Source organism: Asterias rubens, chromosome 9 (genome assembly GCF_902459465.1).
Source record: "Asterias rubens chromosome 9, eAstRub1.3, whole genome shotgun sequence".
In the NCBI taxonomy this organism is placed as follows: domain Eukaryota; kingdom Metazoa; phylum Echinodermata; class Asteroidea; order Forcipulatida; family Asteriidae; genus Asterias; species Asterias rubens.
This window is the reverse complement of record NC_047070.1, coordinates 9,815,402-9,839,087: the sequence shown is the minus strand read 5'-3', so window position 1 is coordinate 9,839,087 and position 23,686 is coordinate 9,815,402. Positions and strand designations below refer to the sequence as shown.

Sequence of the window (23,686 nt, the reverse complement as noted above, 5' to 3'; positions counted from 1 at the left end):
ACACACACAAAATGGAATTGTCTCATTTAAAAATTAAAGTATGAGGAATGGGGACATTTTTCTTTATTTTGTTTTACTGGAAACCAAAAGTCATCTTTGAGGTGAGTTTTGGAGAATCAAATTTGTTGATATACTTTTATAGATTTCTTATCAAAAGGAAAGTATTTCACTCTTTAGACCAAACACTTTGTTGGATGCTTAATGCCATTCCTATCTTTATAAACAAGGAGACTCTAGAAATTATACCTCCCAAAGTTGGGGTCACTACCAAAGTATGACCCTACCTTTAACCAAAAACAGTCAAGTCACCTCAGAAACACTTAGGAACCCGTAAAAGTTCCTTTGAGATTGCTAATAACCCAGTCATTGTTTGTTCCTGACAGGATGATATGGGGGGCGTTGGGAGAGGCTGCCCCCATCAAAATGCTGGCCAGACCTCCTGCCTTGGCAAGGGTAGGATAGACGCCAGCTGCTGTATGGACGCACACTATCAGAACGCCTGCTCCTATCGGCCTGGCATCACCACCGGGGTACTGTGCTGTAAGAAATCAGGTAGGTCGACCAAAGACCATGATAATAGTCTTGATTGGGGACGCTGGTCGACAATAGAGGGCGCTACATCAGCTGGCTCAGAGGGACTGGGTAAATTCCACGAATCTGTTGCCCCTGGTCTTTGCCTTGGTGCCCCTTTAAAAGTTTCCCACAGACTTTAAGATTTTCCCATGAAAGAAAATGGCCTCGCCCTCTTACGGATGAAATTCCAGGCCTAGATATCTCTTCTCCGGTCATTTGTTTCGCAATATTGGCGACTACATTAACAAAATGAAACAAAGACTAAGGACCATGGGGGACCGAGGAAAGCTAGAAATACATCCATGGAAAGGAGATGGGGTTTCTGAACACGTTTTAAGTTTAGCCCCCCCCCCCCCCCCCCCCTCCTGCTTCCAATCAAAAGTTGATGACAAACTGGATTGTCTTCGTAATTATATAACATTTAATTTTTTTTATTGAGCTGTGTTCAAATTGTTCCAGCAGGAAGTCCAGGCTCTCCATGGCTCTTTTGTAAACATGTGATCTCACAGGTTACAGGACCTATAGGCCTAGCACTATTAAGTCTGATGAATTACAAGCAGTTAAGGAGTCAATAACTCCATACAGAACATGTAATCCACAGAAAGCTTTGATGGGCCAGTTGACTACAACAAGATAAAAATCTTTACAAGTTGAACATCAAGGGGAGTTTTAAAATGAAATTGCCGAAGATTCTATATCTTGAAAGTAAAATTAAACAAGTGTGTGTTTTCTGACTCATGTCTGTCTCTCCCCAACCCCTATCATCAATGTTGGGGTCGCCCTAAGGATTTATTGGCTCCCTAACTGCTGGTTATTTTACAGACTGAGAGTTGTAAAAATGTTATGCCTATGTAGCCAACCAAATAATCTGTGACATCACAGATCCACAGAGCCTGGACTTCCAGCAGGCATTGTTTGTACACGGCCGAATAAAAGAAACAATGAAATCTTATCTTTTATGGAGATTGCACTGTCTGTTTTTTGTCAACTTTTGATATAAAGAGAGAGGGCACATCCCAAAATTTGTTCAGCTGTTACTTTTATAACTTGTATAACTTTTATAACTCTTGAATTAGTATGGATATTATGAGACACAATGTAAAACATTTCTCATTATGACCAATGCATTGTTATGCCAATCAGAAATACCCTGGAATGTTCATGGTCACTCTTTTTGTAAACAAAGGTTTCATCAATGTCTACAAAGAAATTGCCTAAGAACATTTTTGAAGGTATAAAAATAAACAGGTGTAATTGTTTTGGGGTGGGGAAGTTTCTATTGTCATCATCATCAATGGCATATTGACTCCCTAACTACTGGTTATTTATCAGAGCCAGTCACTCCCAACATGTACATTATCACCCTATGTGACATATTGACTCCCTAAATACTGTTTAATTATCAGAGCGAGAGCCAGTCACTCATAACCATTTCATCATTATCTATGATATTTAATTGACCCCCTAACTATTGGTTATTAATCAGGGCAAGAGCTCATTCATTACCATTTCATTATGACATATTGACCCCCTAACTACTGCTTATTTATCAGAACGAGAGCCGGTCATTCACAACCGTCTCCCAGCTGAGGAGACTCTTTCCGAAGGAGAAGGATTGACCCTTCATTGCCACGCATCGGGCAGCCCGACCCCAACCATCAGATGGCTCAAGGACAGGTCACCGGTCGATGTGAAAGACCCAAGAATTCATGTTGCCCCAACAGGTCAGTGAGTTATAAAGTAAAAGATGGGGGTTCGAATCCAGGTCAAGTGGTCCTTTTTGCTTCTGCATTTTCTGTTTTATTACCTTGAAATTCATTCTTAAAAGTTTAAAACCTTCAAGCGAGAGACCTGGTTTTTCACGAATGCAGTTGCTCCCATGCTCCTGGTCATTGCCTTGATGCCCTTTGAAATTTCTGTCAAGGGGTGCCCTTACAAAGAAAAACCTACCTTGCCTGATGCAAAAAAAAGTTTCAGGCTTGTCTGAAATTGTGAGTGATTTTTAGGCCTCTTTGCTGCCAACTGGTTTACATCAATTACATTGCCCTTGGTCATGGCATTGGTCATTGCCTTGACGCTCTTTGAAATATTCCAGAAATATTTGTTCTTTCCTTCATAAAGGTGCCCTTTATCGAGAAAAAAAAACAGCCTTGTCCGAACAAGAATGAAGTATGAGGCATGTGTGTACAATGGTATAGGCCTACTGTATGTATAGACACCAGAAGGGCCAACGGAGGCAACTGCCTCCATGCCCCTGGTCATTGCCTTTGTGCCCCTTGAAACGTTCCAGTACAAATTGTTAGTTATCTCAAAGAGGTGCCCTTTACAAAGAAAAACTTAATTGCCGTGGGGAAGAATCAATTATCAGGGCTGTTGAGTTATTAAGAGTTATTAAGTAGAGTTAGTCTATAATGAAAATTTTCAAGAAAGCCTCTGTGAGCGAAAAAAGGGATGTTGGTGAGCTGATGATTGTTCTGTCTTTGTGTCTTCAGGTACCCTCTACATTACAAGTCTCAAAACAGAGGATGCTGGTCAGTACTCGTGTGTTGTGGTCAACTCCGCCGGAATGGCCAGAGAAGATTCATTCCTGAAGGTCACCAAGAACGGTAAGCATGACACCGACAAGCTTGACCTTTGCCCCAAACCCTTGGCTTGGGCTTGGGCTCGCTGTCGTCAATTTTGGAGCAGTGCACGTTTTGCACGGTATTTCCAACATCAAACGGAGCCCAGAGCCGGATTCTTATAGTTTGGTCAAATTGATTTACTTATATAGGGCTCATAATGTTAAACTTGATTATAATAAAATACAAAAATTTTGATTGCCTGAGGTTTCGACCCTATTAGAGTCTTTCTCAAATGCTAAAATGATCCAATTTGAGTATTAAAATAAGTTTTTAACCTGAAGGAGTGGGCATGGAGCACATTCTAACATTATAACATGAATACAGTGTCACTGAATGAAATGAGCTTTTCGAGGAACAAATAAACAAGCAACAAGAAGTGTGAGGTTATCTTCTCAAAACACTCCAAGGAAAACCTTGAAATTTTAAACTATTCTTTCTTCTATCCTGAACAAAATTGTACCCAATGAAATGCGCATTTCTTCACTACAAATGTCTCTATGTACTGTCTGTGAATGGTACGGAATTCTGGAATGCACTTGATTACAAAATATAGATAAATTTATAGTTTGGAAGATTGGACCAGATTCGGCAGCTTTTGAGTCACACGGTACAGCCTGGTGCCTGTCCTTCACTGGTATAGTCTCCTAAGAGATCATAGACATCTTGTTGTTTGGGTTGACAGATTTTTTATGAACCATATAATATATAGGGTACCAGAGTTTCCGGTAAAAAACAATCTTGTACGAGTTGGTCACTTGATCACATGTGGGATCCAGACCCTATCCTTACATCATTTAAAGAGTCATCTAGGTTCTTTGGGGATATCAAACTTTAGAATCTAGGTCATCTTGTTTCAAAGCAGATGACCCCCTGCCCCCTTCACAAACCCTCAGTGAATACAAAGTACAATTTTGTTTATTTTTCCCTCTGTATCTACGAGAGAACAAAGAAACTTGTTGTTCTTGACATGAGGTTTGTGAACTTTAAGTTCCGTTCTATCATAAGATTACAGTATCATTATACATTTCTGGTAAATGCAACCAAGGATGGCGCAAAAGTGAACTTAATCGCTGTAGCTCCCAAGCCTGAGAAAACCTATAAACAGGGGTGCGTGCTGTGTGAACCAGAAACACCTGGTTTAACCCCCTACTCTTCCTTCCAGGTTTGTTACATGCTAGTACACAGGACCTACAGCTTAATGTCCAATTTGAAGGACAAAGCAATTATGATAAAGTATCTCGCTCAAGGACACAATTGCCATGGCCGAGACTCGAACCCACATTCTGCCGGTCAGAAACTTTAGAGCTTAAGTCCCCTTTTTTTTTATCACTCGTCCAGGACACACCTAAAGAACAGATTAGCCCTTCGACAAATCCAACAAAATGTGAGGCATTCAGTTGTTAGTACAGCCCACCGCCACCCTTCACTTTGGATTGATTTGCTTGAAATGCTAGGAAATGTTGTCCTTGTTCCACAGGTGTGCTTATACTAGGATTAAGGAACGAAACACCTGGGCTGAATATAACAGAGGTGTTAAAGCACAAAAAATAGCTAAACACAGCAAAATTGTTCTTAACAGAATATGGTTACCAGCCAAAAATACAATGTCCCATGCACCATCTCTGACTGGTATCCTACTTGGTTTTTTTTGCTTAGCAGACAATTTTTAAGCAATTTTTTTTTATTTTCATCGAGAAACAATAGGAATTGTCCTAGTGGACAAGGGGCACCGGGGCCAAGAAGGTTACAAAGGAGGCAGAATCGTAACCTTGGAGTTTGAGACAAATTTTTGACAGTTTGTCATAACTTTACTTCAAGTGAAGAATATTTCTCCAGAGACAGTTAGAGAATTGGCACTCCGTCAGAAAAATCCTTGCACTTGCAGCCGTGACAATGTCAATCAGAAAGAAAGAAAATGAAATTCTGAGTCATTTTTTGAAACTCTTTGTTTAAGGTTAATTCTAGCAAATCCTTTCTCTGATAAGCCCTGAAGCAATTTGTTTCCATCCGGAAGCACTTCAACAGGTCCAGCCGGTCCTTAAAAGTCCAAAAACATTTTCAATACTTTCCTTTTTTTTGGTATGACTAACCACCCTAGTATATCCTGAACAGAAAGTCAAAGAGAGGTTGATTATCTATGGAGTGATCGAGACCTAAAGCCACCAGGTAGCCAGGAAAAGCAATTGATTTAATAAGCCATAGCAGTGGAGACATGGCCTGTTAAGATTAGTGCCGATAGTCGTAAATCGACAAGAATGAATTTGTCTTGATTAGGGGAGAGCCAAAACCTCTGTGAGATTTTCCACTGTGAGTAAAGACTGGTGAGGCCACCTGCCTGATATTTCAAACCGGGTCTTTTTGAGTGTTCCGCGGGCTAATTTGCAGATATAACAGGGAGACTGTTATTGTTTTGACCTGTCGTCTTTGGAGTTAGTATATTATTGTCCGTGTGTCATGTGCTCAGAAGAAGGACGTCACAAAAAATTACTGGAGTAAGGGCGTCCGAATTGTGTTTCACAAAAACTGAGCCTGAACGTTTTCTACCACTGAGTCATTATAAGGCTTAACTCTGCATGGGAATTGAAAAACATATATTTGCGGGTATTTCTAGCAACACAATTGTAACAGTAATTCCATATTTTTCTGTTGGGAGCCATTTTAATGCTTCGAACGGCCCTCAGTTATTGGAAAAAGGATGTTTGAGTGCTTGGAAAAACGACGGCTAAGAGTCTAAAAGTATTGAGTGATTTTTCTTTTTTTTGGGGGGGGGGTTTGTAACATTGGGGTCAAACAGATCCCAGTAAATCACTCAAAGTAAAGCAAGACCCTAGAATCTGTCATTTTTTATTAGGACACAGGTTTTTCTAATTTTATTTTCTTAGGACACAGGTTTTTCTAATTTTATTTAATAAAATTAGAAAAACCTGTGTCCTAATTAAAATGACAGATTCTAGGGTCTTGCTTAATTTCACAAGTTCAAGGGTATATTGTATGTTAGCTATTCAGGCGAAATAAAAAAAGCTCACAAAATATAAATCTGTACCAATAACAGTTCCCTTTTTGAAATTTTCTACAAGATTTTATTCAGTCTTCATTCTGAAAATGTTTAAGGTTATGGCTATTCAGATGGAACAGCATAGCTCACAGATTGATTTCCAATTTTGTTTTAGTCTAAGGTTATTTATGAAGCAGATGTGTACTTGAGATGGGGGTCTTTGTCCAAGGGGAACTGTTTAATTTCACGCTTCACTGTTCAGATCACAACATCTGCTAAACTAGACAGGAAGTATCAAAACAGAAATTTTGCTTGACAAAGAGGAACAAATAGGACCTAAAGCTGATTTTTATTTTAGTTTTTTTATATAATTTTTTAATGCTTTTTCTCTTGTGCTCATTTTCCCAGTCCACACCCTTTTTTCCCCCGGCTCAAATTGTTCAACTCCAAACAATTTTTAAGCCCAAATAACTTGGTGGTGAGTGACATAGGGTGAGAGAATATGGGGAGATTGACGCCACACTCAAACCAAACTAATGTACATTTCAGACTCTATAAATGTACAGAGTCAAATAATTAAAATGAAAACCAATACAAATAAAAGCCCCAAAGCAAACCACTACTAAAAAGATCAGTCTCCTTTAATATACAGAATTAAACTCCCGTTATAATATTGAGGGGATGTGTATTTACAGACAAACCCAATAGCCTGTGTGTTGTTTTGTTTCAGTCCCATCTTAAAATATCTTGTTGTTCATGTTTTGAGTCAAATAAAGAATACAAACAGAAAACTTGTAAAGTCATCTGCTATTAATCTAGACTCTGTATTAATATTGCAGCCGCATAATGACTGGGAACTTATGAGGTAATCTGACATTTGGGTTCCCCCGATTTCTGTTTCCTCTTACAGCTCCCAAAGCTTGCCGTGACGGCTCAACGGAAGGCCTCTCACATCTTCAAGATGTTGCAGCCTGTGCCGGCTCTTGGAAAGGACACGTACGCAAGGGAAAGATCTTATGCGCGCCGGGGTGGCATGTGTGTGATCACAACGACGCTTCACTGCTGAAGGTTGTCAACTGGGTGGATGCGAACGAGATGAACGGTTGCTATGCGTTCAACGCCGCCAACAACTACGGAACTTGCTCAAGGTGGGCTATGTGATACTGACTTGGACGGGAAATATAAACACGGAATAAGGGAATTAGACGATTGTGAAGATTTCTGCCACACAAAATATCTTTCCTCACTACATGTTAAATTTCCTTGTAAAAGCAGATCTCAAGCTGGCAAATTTTATAGGAAGAGAATATGGAAGTGAGTGTTGTGTGTACTTAAAGACACTAGACACCTTTGGTAATTGTCAAAGACAAGTCTTCTCACTTGGTGTATCTCGACATATGCATAAAATAACAAACCTGTGAAAATTTGAACTCAATTGGTCATCGAAGTTGCGAGAGAAGTTGTTCGATTATGATCGTCAAGTTAAAAAACATGAACATTGTTTTCTAGTGTGCATCTTTACAATAAAAACACAAAGATATATTACAGGACAACTTAGACAAGGACAGAGTACATCCATCAAAAGTTACAAGAGTGATGAATACTACAAAAAAAACTATTGAAAGTAAAGGAACAGTTAAAAATACAAGAATTAAGGAGGCCTACAAAATTTTTAACCCAACGACCTCCGGATTAACGTGCAGATGCTCTTCCAACTGAGAGCTATTGGCGGTCTCCCGCTTTAAAATGAACGAAAACTGCGTGTTACTATTTTTCCATCGCCACATGTTGGGAAAAAATAACAATTTCCCCCGTGTCTCAAAATCCCAGGTAAGCCGCCGCTTCTACTGTAAACATGTCTGTATCGTCCCAATGGGGATTCTTGTCTCTCTGTTCGTGGTCAGAGTTTTAATTCTTGACCAGACTTTGAAGGGTTCACCTTCATTCTGACCCATTTATAGAAACGGACTAGAGGGAACGGTAAATACTCAGGAAATGTCTTTAATGCTTTACACGACAGAGTGTCCAAAACGGTCAATCTCGACTAGGAAGGATGGTCCCGGTTAAACACGCCATCATCAAATAATAAACTGACCGGTAAAGGCCAACAAAAACAATTCAGAAGCTGTTGTATTGGAAGCCATTTTGATAGAAATTTGTTATGCCTCAGAACATTCCGCTCAGCAAAATCGACGCAAACACTTCTTTAACAAATAGAGTTCTGCGCTCCCGTCTCACTAATTCACAAATGAAGATTCTATTTAAAACGCTGTGATGATTGTACAGCAATCTTTTTGTCACTCAAGCTGCAGTTTAACCTGTTGCCATCCCCTGTCGATTGATTACATCATCTGTACCATCGGTTACCATGGCAAGAAAATTGTACCTGTCCGGACTTTGCCTCAAAATCAACGACAGTCAGCGCTCAATTACATTTCCGTGTTTCATTTCCTCGTCTATGCTTAGTATCCTTAAGGAATTGGGGTAAATCGGTCGTGCAAGAAACTTACTCAAGTAATTACACCTTTGTACGTGGTGACCAAAATTGGGGCTGGTAGTCTGTAAAACTTCATTACAGAAAACGGTTAAGTTCTTTCCCAGTCCTTCTATTGGCATTTGCTGCTTCTTGAACTGAATAAAAAATTCCAGGAATGGATGGGGTAAAGGGGTGCGGGAGAATGATTATAAAGTTGTTGAGGAAGGTACACCAAGCTTATACAATGTTGTGGTTTGTGTTGACTTTCGATCAAAAACATCAATTATTCTAGGACTGAACTGGCGACAAAACAAAATGAACACTCCTCCACATAAAATAATTGAGTTGGTGAAAAATAATTCCAGTTTAGGTTTTAAAAGTAAACACACCCAATATTTTACATCAGTTTAAGTATTCCAGCTTATCAATTACTGGTAAGTTCTGAACTGGCTTTGAACTTGCTGTTGGAGCTTTCTACATCAGTGAATTAAGCAGACTCAGTCAGATTATGATCTTTATCTGCTTTAAATCTCAACCAAATTTACTTGCATCTTGTTTGAAGACTTGATGCAGCACTGATGATTGAAAAACTGGCATAGAAACCGATTCCATAAAACTACTAACATTTTGAAGATCTTACTTTATGACAAAACTTTGCTTGGTTGGGGAAAAATCTAGTAGATGGGACTTGAAACTGTGCACGGTGGAGATACAGTCTAGTAAGGTTTAAAGTAACACCATGTACATGAGTAGGATTTGAAACTTTGCATGGTGGAGATACAATCTAGTAAGGTTTGTAGTAACACCATGTACATGAGTAGGATTTGAAACTTTGCATGGTGGAGATACAATCTAGTAAGGTTTAAAGTAACACCATCTAGCATGAGTGGGATTCGAAACTTTGCATGGTGGAGATACAATCTAGTAAGGTTTGCAGTAACACCATGTACATGAGTAGGATTTGAAACTTTGCATGGTGGAGATACAATCTAGTAAGGTTTGCAATAACACCATGTACATGTGTAGGATTTGAAACTTTGCATGGTGGAGATACAATCTAGTAAGGTTTGCAGTAACACCATGTACATGAGTAGGATTGAAACTTTGTATGGTGGAGATACAATCTAGTAAGGTTTGTAGTAACACCATGTACATGAGTAGGATTTGAAACTTTGCATGGTGGAGATACAATCTAGTAAGGTTTGCAGTTACACCATGTACATGAGTAGGATTTGAAACTTTGCACGGTGGAGATACAATCTAGTAAGGTTTGCAGTAACACCATGTACATGAGTAGGATTTGAAACTTTGCATGGTGGAGATACAATCTAGTAAGGTTTGCAGTAACACCATGTACATGAGTAGGATTTGAAACTTTGCATGGTGGAGATACAATCTAGTAAGGTTTAAAGTAACACCATCTAGCATGAGTGGGATTCGAAACTTTGCACGGTGGAGATACAATCTAGTAAGGTTTGCAGTAACACCATGTACATGAGTGGGATTCGACACTTTGCACGGTGGAGATACAATCTAGTAAGGTTTTAAGTAACACCATCTAGCATGAGTGGGAATTGATACTGTTGATGGTGGAGATAAAATTTCAAAGTTTGTGGCAGCGGCGTGTACATGGTATTATATATAAAAAGTTCAGTGGTGGAAAATTTCTGTTGGAAAAGTTTTGCTCGGAATGCTATAGTTTTTGAGAAATTAGTGAATCAATTAGTTTGGATCTCCATAGTCCAAAACGTGTTTGAAACATTTTCTTGTCCCTTGCTTTAATTTACTACGGTTGTAAAATGTAGCAATGTTTGACAAGATTTTGCATAAGAGATGGGATGGTAGAGCAAATTGCTGTCCTTTCAAGCGAGGTATAACATTTCACAACCATTCTTCAATTTAGCAAGGGTCCCTTGCTAAATCGCTCACGTGTGAAAGGGGCTTAAGATTTGTTTCGCTCATGACTAAGCAGTCGGGTTGCCAGGTGGTCATGGTGCTGGTTTCTACCCTTGGCTCCCACCTCTGTCGACCCTGTACGAATCCCACAGGGGGCACTTTACCTAATGGCGTGGCTTTTCCCCTGGAATAATTCTCTTAGGTTTTCCTCCCACATCTAAAACTGAAACCTCTCTCCATGGGGTTCTTTGCTAATAAAGTTATTAAGATCGCTTTTTTGAGAATCATTAACTTCAAAACCAGAACCAACTCAACAATCAATCAATCAATCAATCAATCAATCAATCAAGCCGTCATTAAAAAAGATCAATCAAAACTTTCACAGGTTTGATCTTTGGTGACATCAAGTGTGGTTACTGGTCGTTGGCAATTACTAGCACTTTAATCCTTAGAAACAACAACAACACAATAATGTTCCCAACAAGTTGTTTTGTGTACATCAAGGCTCAGCATGTTTATCCACATTCCATTTAAAAACAACGCCCAATGCGTCTGCAGTTAGTTCTTCAGGGGGCAAAGTTATGATATTTATGGCTCATTTTGTCTGCAAACTTTTAAGTGTTTGATTTGATCAGGGGACGGCCCGAAAGCGAAGGGGGGAAAAGTCAAGCTTGAGGGGGCATGGGGGAATGGGTGGATTCAACATGATCAAAAGTAACGTCTCGTTCATGCTGAATTCCTGTCAGTGCTGCATTGCCGTTGAGGAAATCAATTAATAAGCAATGTCACTCCCTAGGGGACGCGGTTTAGAGCTTGCAGGAAATGCTTTCCCATGTCATGCGCCTTGCTTCATTATGTTATAAACACTCATAAAAAAACGTCCATGTGTACATAAATCATGGCCTCATAAAGCGGTCCTCTACTTAAAATACCATGAACACAGCTGCTATTCTGTGTTTCTAACTTTCAAGTTTATGTAACCAAAGGGAGGCTGGGTGGACAAACAGTCTGGCCCCTTTGAAGGACAATGGGTTCAACATGACATTTTTCTTATTGCATACAGGGTACATGGCGAAGCTGCTGCTGTTTGATGAATGTATAATTTTTTGTTTACATTACAAAGCTTTAGAAGACTTTTCAGACCATTATATCTTTCAATCTGGTTCTGATTTTTCTGAAAAATTGAAATCAAATTATAGTAGGAAGAATATAATGCCTGCTCTCTTTTGCAACCTATAAATTTATTAAATTTTTATTTTTTATGAACAGTTGCTCAGGAAAGAAAAATCAAAACAACATGGCGGGGATTGGACGCCACTGCTCACAACGACGAAAAAGACAATCATCTTGCCTTGGAGAGGGAAGGATTGACGTATTCTACGGGAAGCAAAAGTATGGCGCCCCCAGCTGTTCGTACCAGTCAGGTCTCGTTTCGGGCGTTGTTTGCTGTCGTTTGGTGTCGGAAAACAGAGAAAAGGGTGAGTTGTTTTAATAGAGCGGTAACGATCCTGAATCAATTGTTGCATTGCCGTTGGATTAGCTGTGTGCCCTTGTTGAGAGATTTGAGGAAGCAGTTACAATGGGCTGGGAGGTTGTCGAGTGATGACAAATAAGAAACGATGTCTTTCAATTTATATTGAACAACAGTATTGTATCTGGGGACGCTAAATCATAATGAGACAATGTCTTGGATGAAAACTATGGAGATGGATTTCACATACTTTTAAAGACCATGTTGATTTGGGATTGTAACTTTTGAAGAGTTCTCGAGGTGCGTTGTTGTTTATTTTGTTTTGTTAATAAAGACGATTTCAACTGAAACTCTTCATGTGATTTTGTACATTTCTTGCTGTAATTTCAGGAGAACCTTACTGTCTTGGGAAATGTGAAAATGGAGGCACCTGCGTTAAGGGAGGAAGATGCAAATGTATGAGCGGATACAAGGGTGCCCTCTGCAACATCCGTAAGTGACAAGAAAGTGTATCTTTGAGAAGTTGTCATAAAAAAAGGAAACTTGGAACCAAATGTAAAGAAAAAAATTAGAGGGGTGACTGATTATAAACATGATTTTGTTTTGGATGAAAAGTTTGAAAACTGGTCCACAGTGGAACTATCTACCAATCCAGCTGAAAAGTATTCTGGTTGCCCTCTACATCAACTTGAGTACTTTTCCCACAAATATAATTTCATTTTCTAAACATCTTGAATGCAAAAGACAATTCTGAGACATTCTGAGATAGTAGACATCATCTTAAACCCCTTAAGGATAAAGTGCCATAAATCGTGACACATTTTGTATATTCCGCCTTTTTCTTAAAAGTGCAATGACTTAGGAGCCAAAGTCCTTGATATCCTATACTGGACCATTCCACATAACTAAGGGAGGGGGGAGGGTATCAGATCACATAGTTGTGATTCTTTTTAGGGCAGATTTTGTATTCTCAGTCATAAAATGTGATTTATATTAGTGCAAATTTATACAGCAGACCCAGAAATCCTCTGTCTGTTCTTATCAACAATAAGATCATAAATAAATAAGCAAGCAAAAGTAAGAATAATTTGGAGACAATAGCTGGCATGTGAAAAAGTTGCTTAGATTCAAAACTTATTCGGAAATGAACAGAAAACAATGTCTTTGAAACAATAGTCTGGATGCAAATATGGAACATTTTTTTGAAAGTGTTAAGATAAAGACTAGGTCTGACACGTCTACAAGGTTTTTAAGGAAACTCTGTACTCTCTTGCTCATATACAGCAATTTGTGAGCCAGAATGTGATGTCGGCAGTGAATGCATCAGACCAGGCGTCTGCAGCTGCAGAAAGTTCTCAGACGACGGTCTGTGCGGCTCCAGTAAGCTTGACGGAAAGAGTAAAAAACGATTCACAGGTGAGATTTGGTGCTTGGTGATGTGATACTCACATCAGAGACTGGGTGAGTAGGTATACCCAGAGCTGTGAGACAATGAAACAAAGCTCCCCACAACAGTTTTCTTTGTGAAACTGTGTCCCAACAACATGATTGGAATAATAGAACAAATTAATAGGAAGTCCCAACAAATCTGTGTGCAAAAGTGTTTGTGATGTTTTAGAACCGCCGCAGGTTTGAAAACTTTATGTCAAAGTGTGGATTTGTTTTGTTGGAGAAAGAGAGAGAGAGCTTGGAAAATGACAGCAATGTTTTAAGGTGCATTGTACCAGACAGCTCAGGATAGAGAGAAATGGCGAAATACTCTGTGGCAGTAGAATAAATAGCAAGACAAATTCTCAACAACAAAAGTTATATAGATCAAAGTAGATCCAAAACTGAATATACATTTATACATCACCATTTATACCTCGCCCAAATCCCATTTCCAGACATGTGATCAAAAATCTTAAGTGGTTAATGGTAACAATCGTTATGAGAAATACTTCCATCACGAATCAGGACAAGACAAGACCTACATGTATTTGAATGAAATGTCCACATGCTTCATGACAACAATGATAGTACTGTCCAAGAAGCTATGCTAAGTTATCTCTTGAACTTCAAAACAGGAAGTTTTGCCGCAAGACTTCAAACATTTTAAAGGAGTAAAAGTTATGGCTTGTGTTGACTTTTGATCAATACCATCAATTCTTCAGTGACTTGGAGACAAAACAAATTTAACACTGTCTTCAAATAATCCACTCAAACTCAACAATATTGAGTCTTGCAGTTAAGGTGAAATGAGCAACAAAATAGGAAAGGTTAATCTAGTCGGGAAGCTTCAAAAGTGGATTTGACTGGCAGTCCAGTATTTATTTGAAAACAAAAGTGAAGTGTTGTTCACCCATTTTATTAATCTTGAGGGCATTTTTAAAAAAGGAATATTCTGTTGTAAGATTTTGATACTTTGAATCTGTTAAGGTTGTATGAAAATAAAAAATCTTAGAAATTTGATAAGTCTCTTCTTTGTGTGGAGATGCTGCCGACGGCATTTATAGGATGTTGATTTTAGAGGTTTACAAACTCTCTAGGACATTTCACAGTTTGGTCATAACAAGCTTAAAGGGGCGTCCTTTAAAGCACAGGTGTCACATTGGTAATTTCTAAAGACCAATCCATATTTGATGTGACCCAAAAATATACATGAAATAACAAGTTCAATCGGTCATTGGAGTCCTGAGAAATAAAGGTGGAAAAACACATTGAGTTTTGGACTTGAATTGAGTAAAACTCCTAACATTTATATTCTTAGCAATGTTGCGCACACCCTTTAAAGAGCTGTTGTCATTCTGGGAGATTAATAACAAATCTTGTGATCAGTGAAAATAATCACAAAAGCTGGTGAATACAAGAGAAGGAAACTTTTTGTTTTGTATACAAGAAGGGTATCAGCAAGTCACTTAGAATATCTTTTGGAAAAACCTACTTTTAACATTAAATACAATGATGACCTTTTTAAATTTTTCACCATACATCTTTTTGAACTCGGGTAATTACAGAGTATATAGCGCTAACACACTTCTGTGTATATGGGTAAAAACCAAAATGAATATTCTTTATCCCGATGCAAATTTAACATCTTAAAACCATACATCTAATTGTCTCAGTTTCAAGAGTTCAAGAATGCAACTAAGAAAGTTAAAGGCAGTCTAGACATAACTCAAAAGAAGTACTTTTGCAAAATCTAAAGGGATCAGTCTCCAGTCAGCCGAGATATTTTGATTCTTTGCTCCTATTAGAAATATCACTAATACAGGAATGAGGGAGAAAAAACAAGTTAATATTTTAGGTATTCCCCCTGCCCCTTATATAATTGTATAAAGATCGATGTTAAATTTATCATGTTAAGTAATATTTCCTGACAAATTGAGACGTCTAGACTGAAATCAAGCCTTTAAAAAAAAGGAAAGTTTTGGGTGTGGGTTTTTGCGACACCCACATTAGATGAACTGTTGTCATCTATTTAGTGGTTCTCTTCGGTTGTCATTCGGGTTGGAGTTTTTGAGTTTCTCTCTGGGGAGTCTGGGCGTCTGTCATCGATAGGGGCGGGTTTTGGATTGTAAGGAAGGAGGGTTAGTTTGTGACGTCCGCAAGATGAACTGAGAAGGGTTTTGTTCTATGTGTATCTGACTCATCTGCGGAACCAAGTTCCAGTGATATACGATGCGATACCGAATAATTGCAGTAATTAAGGATGTGTTCGTGCGGCTATTTTTAGCAGCAAGATAACTCATCAGCCGATGATATGAATCTTGGGTGAACATAACTTCTCCAAACATAACTTGTTCGGTTTAGAATGGTATTGTCCTGAAATGCCACGATTCAATCATCGACATGTCAGAACAATTAGGCGAGTAATTAAGGTCCGCTATATGACAACTTATGTCATTTCTTAACATTGGTCGAGTTGAGGGAGGGTTTATGTGGAAGGGGAGAGGGTGGGGGGGGGGGTGGATGGGGACCTATGAAACGTGACTTTACATCATATTTTGAAGCTGTTTTTTAAAAGAGCTTTTTGTTTTTCATAAAGGGACGTGCCGACGGCTCTGCATGCATGGTGGAAAATGTGAACATGGCGGATGCTTCTGCCCTGCGACCACAAGAGGGCGCTACTGCCAACATGGTGAGACCATTTTCAGCCAACAGCTGATATTTTAAATACAACATTGAATCTTTGATGGTTATAAAACTTGGTGGTTATAAACCTTTATTTTAAGAGTTTTACAGATGACAATCCAAACCAGTGAAAACCATTTGAATACGACATTGGACTAGAGTGGGAAAACTAGGGGACCTATGAAAAAGTAAGCTATCTGGTCCTACTTGCCAGTCACTACAAAAAAAATATGTACCAACCCTGGAGTGTCATGGCTGACCGGGTCAGAGCACTGGACTCAAGCTTTAGTGTTTCTGTTCAGCAAAGTATGGGTTCGATTCCTGGTCATGACACTAAACAATTATTGCTATGTCACGCGCCAAGTTTTCTTGAAGATAAATACGTTATCACACGCGCGCTTGTGGAAATACGGCAAATATAGCGCTTCTGCGTCCGTGGAAGCGCTATATTTTTCCGCATTCCACTCGCGCTTGTGTGATAACTTATACTATACAGAATATCATATTGTGGAAAAAGCAGGAATTCAAACTAAAAACCACAGAAATAAACTGCCTCAACAAGTCAAGCTCACTGGAATATCTAACATCTTCATTTGTCATTCTTTCTTTTCAGTTCTCCCTCCATACAACGACTTTAAAGAGATATTGTTTGACACGGTACGATAAACGCAAACGCCCTCCTGAAGACTTCAACATCTGTACATAGAATCTTAGTTCGTATGAGAAAACTGTTTATATTTGATATTATTGTCTAGCCTTCATGTGCACTTTATTGTATTTTAAATACTTCTAGAACCGTAAAGTGGCATCGCTGATTTAAGTTTGTAAAGGAAATAAGTTGTATATATGTAAACTATTACTTGTCCTAATATTATTGATACTTGTACACTTTATTATTGGAGGGGGTATTGTGGTCATAGGCCAACATTATTCTTTATTTATTTTGCTGTTAATCAAACAAATTGCCCATTCTGGCAGAAATGTAGACACATTCTAGGTATGACGACCAATGAGAAATTATGACAGTTTTTTTAGTTTTTTTAAGGGGGCGGGGACAAGGCTCAGGGGAGGAGCATACAAGAGATGTAAGAAAGACAATAGTTTAATTACAGGGCCATTTAGAAACTACAGTTTGGGCATATTGCTTAGGCTCAGACCCTGTCAGTTGATTAGAAAACATGCACTTTCTATACAGTGCTTCAAAACAGGAGGACAGAGCCTGAGCACAGCTAACCGTGGTTTTGAAAAGGGTCACAGACTCTGTGCGAACTAATACGGTCGGCCATTTATGGGAGTCAAAAATTTGAGTCCCGTAAATGGCCGACCGTGTTAGTTGTCGAGGTAAAAGGTAAACCGTGCAATTTCGAGGCATATTTGTGAAGATCATTGTATTCTACTTTTACATCTTTCTACCCATATGCATTTATAAAAAAAACGGTTACAAACGCTTTCGACCGATCCAAGGCAACGTGTTCCTTTAAGTTGGGGTGGGGGGGGGGGGGGGGGGGGGGTGGGGGGACCATCACTTCTTCACAGTGTGAAGTTCACACCACATCATAAATTATATGATAGTGGCCTTTATACAACCATTCTTCAAGAACTGAAAATGTAAGTTATATTTGTTTTAAAATGTAAACATATTTTTATTGAACTTCTGGTGGAAATACAAATGATTTAAAATATTTATCCAGTTCTTAATATTTCTAACTCCTAGTAACACACTTTCCGACTTGGGGTATAATTATTCTTATAATACTTGGTATTAATTGTTATAATATAGAATGGTATTTCAGATTAAGTTATATACAGTGCTTTGGTACCGTTCTTAAAAGATTTATGTAAGATTTGCTGAACATTTTGGTTTGCCTTGGAGTGTCAAGAGTGACAAATAAAAACACACCCCAATGGTCCACACGCCAGGAGACCACACCCTAGGGGACCACACCCCAGGGGACCACAACCCCAGGGGTCCACACCCAGGTTGACAACACCTAAGGTTTACGCCACCTTTGGTGCTTACTATTATTGTATGGGTTTTACTCTTTCACTGTTTGATGTTCACTTAACAAAATATATACTACTCGTTAGGATTCAGACCCACAACCCTAGCACTCTGGAGCACCCAGCATGCCAAGTGACTACAGAACAGTTTAAGGTACTAGACACTATTGGTAATTAACTCCAAATAATTGTTAGCATACTAACTTACTTGGTAAGGAGCAATGGAGAGCTGCCGATGGTATAAAACATTGTGAGAAACAGCTCCCTCTGAAGTAATGTAGTTTATGAGAAAGAAGTAATTTTCCACTTAAATGATTGAGTTTGATTTCGAGACCTCAGAATTAGAATTTGAGGTCCCAAAATCAAGCATCTGAAAGCACACAACTTTGTGTGACAAGGGTATTTTTTTTCCCATTATTTTCTTGCAACTTCGACGACCAATTGAGTTCAAATTTTCACAGGTTTCTTATTTTGTGCATATATTATGTTGAGATACACCAAGTGTACAATTACCAAAGGTGTCCAGAGACTTTAAGTGGAGATTTCAGAGTCCTACGAAACAGAAAAATCCACAGGCTACTTGATTGGATTCAAACCCAAAACCTTTCATTCTGGAGCACTGACAGTGGCCAGAGACGAGAGACGAGTTTGAAACATGAATTTACTTTGATAGTGGGTAGTCAAACAAGTTGCAAAACGTCATCATCAACAATTTGAAAAAGCTGTGTTTTCCTTACTCATGAATGAAAGAAGTCATTAGTTTTCACAAGACAAAAAAATGAGCAAGTTTTTAAATTAGAGAATAAAGAAATGGTTTAAGCTACGACATTACAAAATATGTAAACACTAAATACTGTAGCAAACACGCTTGCTTCAACAAAATTGCATTTTCTTTGTTTTACATTTGTTTTGGCAGTAACTTATCCAGTTTTAAGTTTGTAATTTTGTACATTCTGTGTAATGTGATTTATTTAGATAAACTGTATGCATATATTAAAACCCATATTTATTAAGGCACTCAAATGATTTTTGTTTGTAAAAATATCTTCTTTTTTTTTTCAAGATGAAAGTGCTACATTTTTATGGCAAGACTAAAAAATTACTGTGTGATCAAAATATTTAGAGTCTTATGCACTTCACTATGTGAAAAAAACAAAACACGTAATCTAATAATTCCTCGTTTACCGGAATGTAAACTCAATATTATTGTACATTGAGACTTTTACTGTTACAGTTACCGTCAGTGTTGAAATGAAATTATTGCAGTTTTCACAAATTCTTTAAAATTAACAGTTGTAAAGATTGTCAAGTAGTTGACGTTGTATAAAATTGTAAGCTTACAGTTTATCATATAAAAAAAAAGTTGTATTTGGAACCATTTACTTCTTTGTCAGATTTTAGGGTGGTTTACAAATTTGTCCAGAGCGTGCACGCTGTTCTTAAAAACACAGAATGAATAAAGGTTTATCTTGATGCCATGTTGGTTTTTGTTCCTTTCAAGGCAGTATAAACCAAACTGAGGCTGCAAGGGGGAAGTAGTCTGGTACCTTTGTTGTACATGTATATTCAGAATCACCATTTGGTAAATGTTACTGTATACAGGGTAGATGACTTAAAATGTTCCAGTCAGACAACCACTTTCAATATTAAATAATAAACAATTTTTAATGATAAATTTTCGGAGATAATGAAATGTCTGGAAAACATTTTACAAAGAATTTAATGTGTCCTGCAGCAGAATTCAAAAAACTTTACGCAACTGCGTCAAGTTTCGTGAAATCAGGTTGGGGGGGGGTGCTGATTAGTGAGTTCAGTATGGCCCTCATCACACAAGACATTTTACAGGCAACTAGGAGGTATACAAAGACTAGCAGTGAACAATTTCCCTTGTATAGTCGGGCAAAATGCTCCTCAAAATGTATGAGCTGCTACTAAAAAAAATAGATGTGCTACTCAATGTTACCCCTCAGTCGAAATTTGGTTTAATATGCAAAACTGCTGGACAAAATCATTCCCTGGACTGATCCCCTGTCTTTATCCTGTCTTACAAACCAAATGGTTTTATTGGACAAACACACTCGATGGAGTGTAACTACCAGACTGATGCTACACAAACCAGTATGTAAAACGTGCAATCGGGGACCTCCCATTGTCCCTCTTTTGTTTGTACATGTACATGTACTTTCACTTTTTGGCAACAGCTCCCATTTTTTAATATTTTTTTATATATTTTTTTTTTAAATACATATTTTCAACTGGGGACCATCACTGTACCAGGTACCCTGTTGTCCTCTTTTGCTTTTGACCCATTTCACCTGACGTCGTCATCAGAAAAATCTTGAATGCGCCATACTGGTGGGCAATTTCACTGTGTGTTTTCATATATAACTCTATGCATAGAGTATGCTGTGAAGTGCGCTTTTAAGGCGACGCAGCGTTAATACACGTAAACCCAACTTGCCCATCAACATGGTGAGCGTGGCACCACTCGCCGCGTGTGACGCACGTGCAAGGGGTCAATAGGGGGAGGTCCCCATTTTAAAATAACAATCAAGAGTATTGTTACCCAAAAGACGAAATGAGTCAAGTCTTCTCTTAGTACTTGTTAAAAAGGTTTACAGGTACATATTAAACTGTGTAGACACTTTTAATTTCACCTATCTTGATTCTGGTCTTGTATAAAAAAGTTGGTCTGGTAAAAGTTTTGAGCTACAATCCCCACGATATTATGAATTTCCACCTAACTCAAGCCCCGACTGGGTGTCTGTAAACTGCCTTGTGTGACGCGGCTCTTGAGATTTGTATTCATATTAAATACAATGTGGCATTTTAGACTAGAATGTGAATGTCAGTTATTCTACCTGTTGAACAGTCAATTATTGTGCCATATATTTAGAAATAACTGCTTTCTAAAAGTGTTCAAATAAACGACAAGAATGTTTAAAAGCATGGTACACAAAAACGGTCTCAAGTATTTTCTTTGGGTCCATCTGATGAACCTTTAAAATTGTACAAGGGTCCCAAGATAAAAAAATAACAAATTGGTCACTACAGCGGCTAAACCGGATTTGTTTAGCGCACTGCTAACTCCCATATGCACTTTACAGGTATAAATAAAATAACCAAATACAAATAAATACCAACAAGAACAATTCCTGATAAACGGTGAATAGATGAGTTTTAAGTAGCCCTGGCGGCCTTTCACTCACTTTCGTTTTGTACTACAGTGACGTCCTGGACATCAGGGTACATTTCTGGGGCGGAAAATTTTCACAGCTTCATAACTCAAATCTTACCTGCAAGAAAGCACCAATTTCAACAGATTCACATTCCATGGCAGCATATGTTTTTCTGCGGTGGGTTTTGATCGTCATATATTCTTCACAAATCCGTCATTTTCATGAAACAATGCAGCTCCCAACGTTAAGGAATTCCCCATTTTGTTCGTACTCTCACAGTCTGCCGTGTGTACGCAAGACGCGCAAATTTTGAATTATGTTGTTGACGCTGTGCAGTCAAGATACGGTGACCAAGAATTCATGCGTCCAAGCTTGCATCATGCGTCTTGCACGCGAATGTATACCCGTACGCACGACAACAGACAACACTGTGAGAAAACGATCGAAACAGGATTTGTTTAACGATGGAAGCTGCATTATTTCACGAAAAGGACGGATTTGTGAGGAGAATATGAGGACCAAAACCCACCGCAGAAAAATGTATGCCGCCATGGAATGTGAATCTGTTGAAATTAGTGGCTTGCTGCAGGTAAGATTTAAGTTATGAAGCTGTGAAAATTGTCCACCCCAGAAACGGGCCTCAATAGTTAGGACTCTGTTCCTGTGTACAGAGAAAGAGTCCTATATAGGGCTAAGAAAGAGTCCTATATAGGGCCAAGTTTTAAGGAGATTATTGAATCACTCAACTGTGACTACTTCAATTGATGTTGAATTTGCATCAGGGATCAAGAATATTCATTGTGGTTTAACCCATATGAGTGTAGCACTGTATACTCGGTACTTTCCCTCGTTCTGTGGAAAAAAGTCACCGGCATACTATACGGGTGGGCTTCGAACCCACGACCTTTGCAATTCTAGAGCACCATCATACCCAACTACAGGGGTGGAATTCACAAGAAGGGACTTTGATTCTGATGGTAAATTTCTAGAAGGAATATATTTGTGAACTACGTCCTGGAGATAAACTGGGGCTATACCTGGTATATGAATAGTAAGGAGGAGAATTTTAAGCGCACACCAAGCATTGGGAAACAGGAATACTGATAAAAAAAAAACAATAAAAAAATAAAATGACATCTTCCATAAGTTAAACTTCAAAACCTTTAGTGGTATTTACCAGAATTTAGCTAAATGTAATGGAAGAACTTGATTTATGGCTATGAAAAGGAGGTTGTGGCAACATACATGTAGAATATCCCTGAGTGGGAGGTAGGGATTGGGGGAGTACAAAGCCCCTCCACACCTCTCGGTCCGACGAACAAAAGGCCTGGAACTACACAGACACGATGTAGACAATGGCCTTCATTGTCTTGGTCTCACCCTTGGTGTCCACCACAGTGTCCACCACAAAAGTTTCCACAGGACAATCTTTAAAGACAGTGTACACTCTTGGTAATTGTCAAAGACCAGTCTTCTCACTTGGTGTATCTCAACATATGCATAAAATAACACACCTGTGAAAATTTGAGCTCGATAGCTCGTCGGACTTGCGAGATAACTATGAAAGAAAGAAAGACACTTGTCATATGAAGTTGTGTGCTTTCAGACGCTTGATTTCGAGACCTCAAATTCAAAATATGAGGTCTCGAAATCAAATTCGTGGAAAATTACTTCTTTCTCGATAACTACACCACTTCAGAGGGAGCCGTTTCTCACAATGTTTCATACTATCAACCTCTCCCCATTACTTGTTACCAAGTAAGGTTTTATGCTAATAATTATTTTGAGTAATTACCAATAGTGTCCACTGCCTTTAATCAAATGGAAAGTCATCGACTACAAATTTCTTTTGACTTGGAGAATCCTGTTAGATAGTAAGTCAATACATCACATCTTGTGCAATGATAGTGCCACGAGATATTTTGTTACTTCCGGCCTCTACAGCTACCACACATTTGTGTCAAATAGTGAAGCCCGAAAGCAATCCTCACTTGATGGGGTTCTAGAAATCATTGCAACCAGTTTGGGGTTGGCTTATGGAGGAGTACCTCTACACCATCGAGAACATAGAGCTATATATGTTGACTAGAGCGCTTACACCCCATTATACACGCACTAAGGTTTTGAAGCCGTGTGGTCGCATCCATGTTTATGTACAAACCAATACAAAAACTTGAAATTTTGTACGGCAATTGTACGGCTATTTGCAATCTGCTGATGAGCGTACAAACTGCGAGCGTCATGTGTGTCATGTTTAAAAGGCCCAGATAATTTTTTAAGTACGTCAATCAAGTCGACCTTACGGTTTTCGTAGCGCGGACAGACGCGAATGGGCAGTCGCATACGTAAGCGCACACG

General features: G+C 38.7%; 1 protein-coding gene across 1 annotated transcript in view; it reads left to right on the top strand.

Annotated features, from left to right (window-relative positions):
• LOC117295006 overlaps nt 1-17,456 on the top strand; it is a 48,659-nt gene extending 31,203 nt beyond the window's left edge. The window contains exons 3-11 of the mRNA XM_033777569.1: nt 384-552; nt 2,127-2,297; nt 3,066-3,179; nt 7,103-7,340; nt 11,834-12,042; nt 12,426-12,527; nt 13,320-13,451; nt 16,063-16,155; nt 16,762-17,456. Of these exons, the coding sequence (XP_033633460.1) occupies nt 384-552; nt 2,127-2,297; nt 3,066-3,179; nt 7,103-7,340; nt 11,834-12,042; nt 12,426-12,527; nt 13,320-13,451; nt 16,063-16,155; nt 16,762-16,814 (1,281 nt within the window). The 3' untranslated portion in view covers nt 16,815-17,456. The remainder of the gene's footprint in view (nt 1-383; nt 553-2,126; nt 2,298-3,065; nt 3,180-7,102; nt 7,341-11,833; nt 12,043-12,425; nt 12,528-13,319; nt 13,452-16,062; nt 16,156-16,761) is intronic.
• The last annotated feature ends 6,230 nt before the right edge of the window (nt 17,457-23,686 follow it).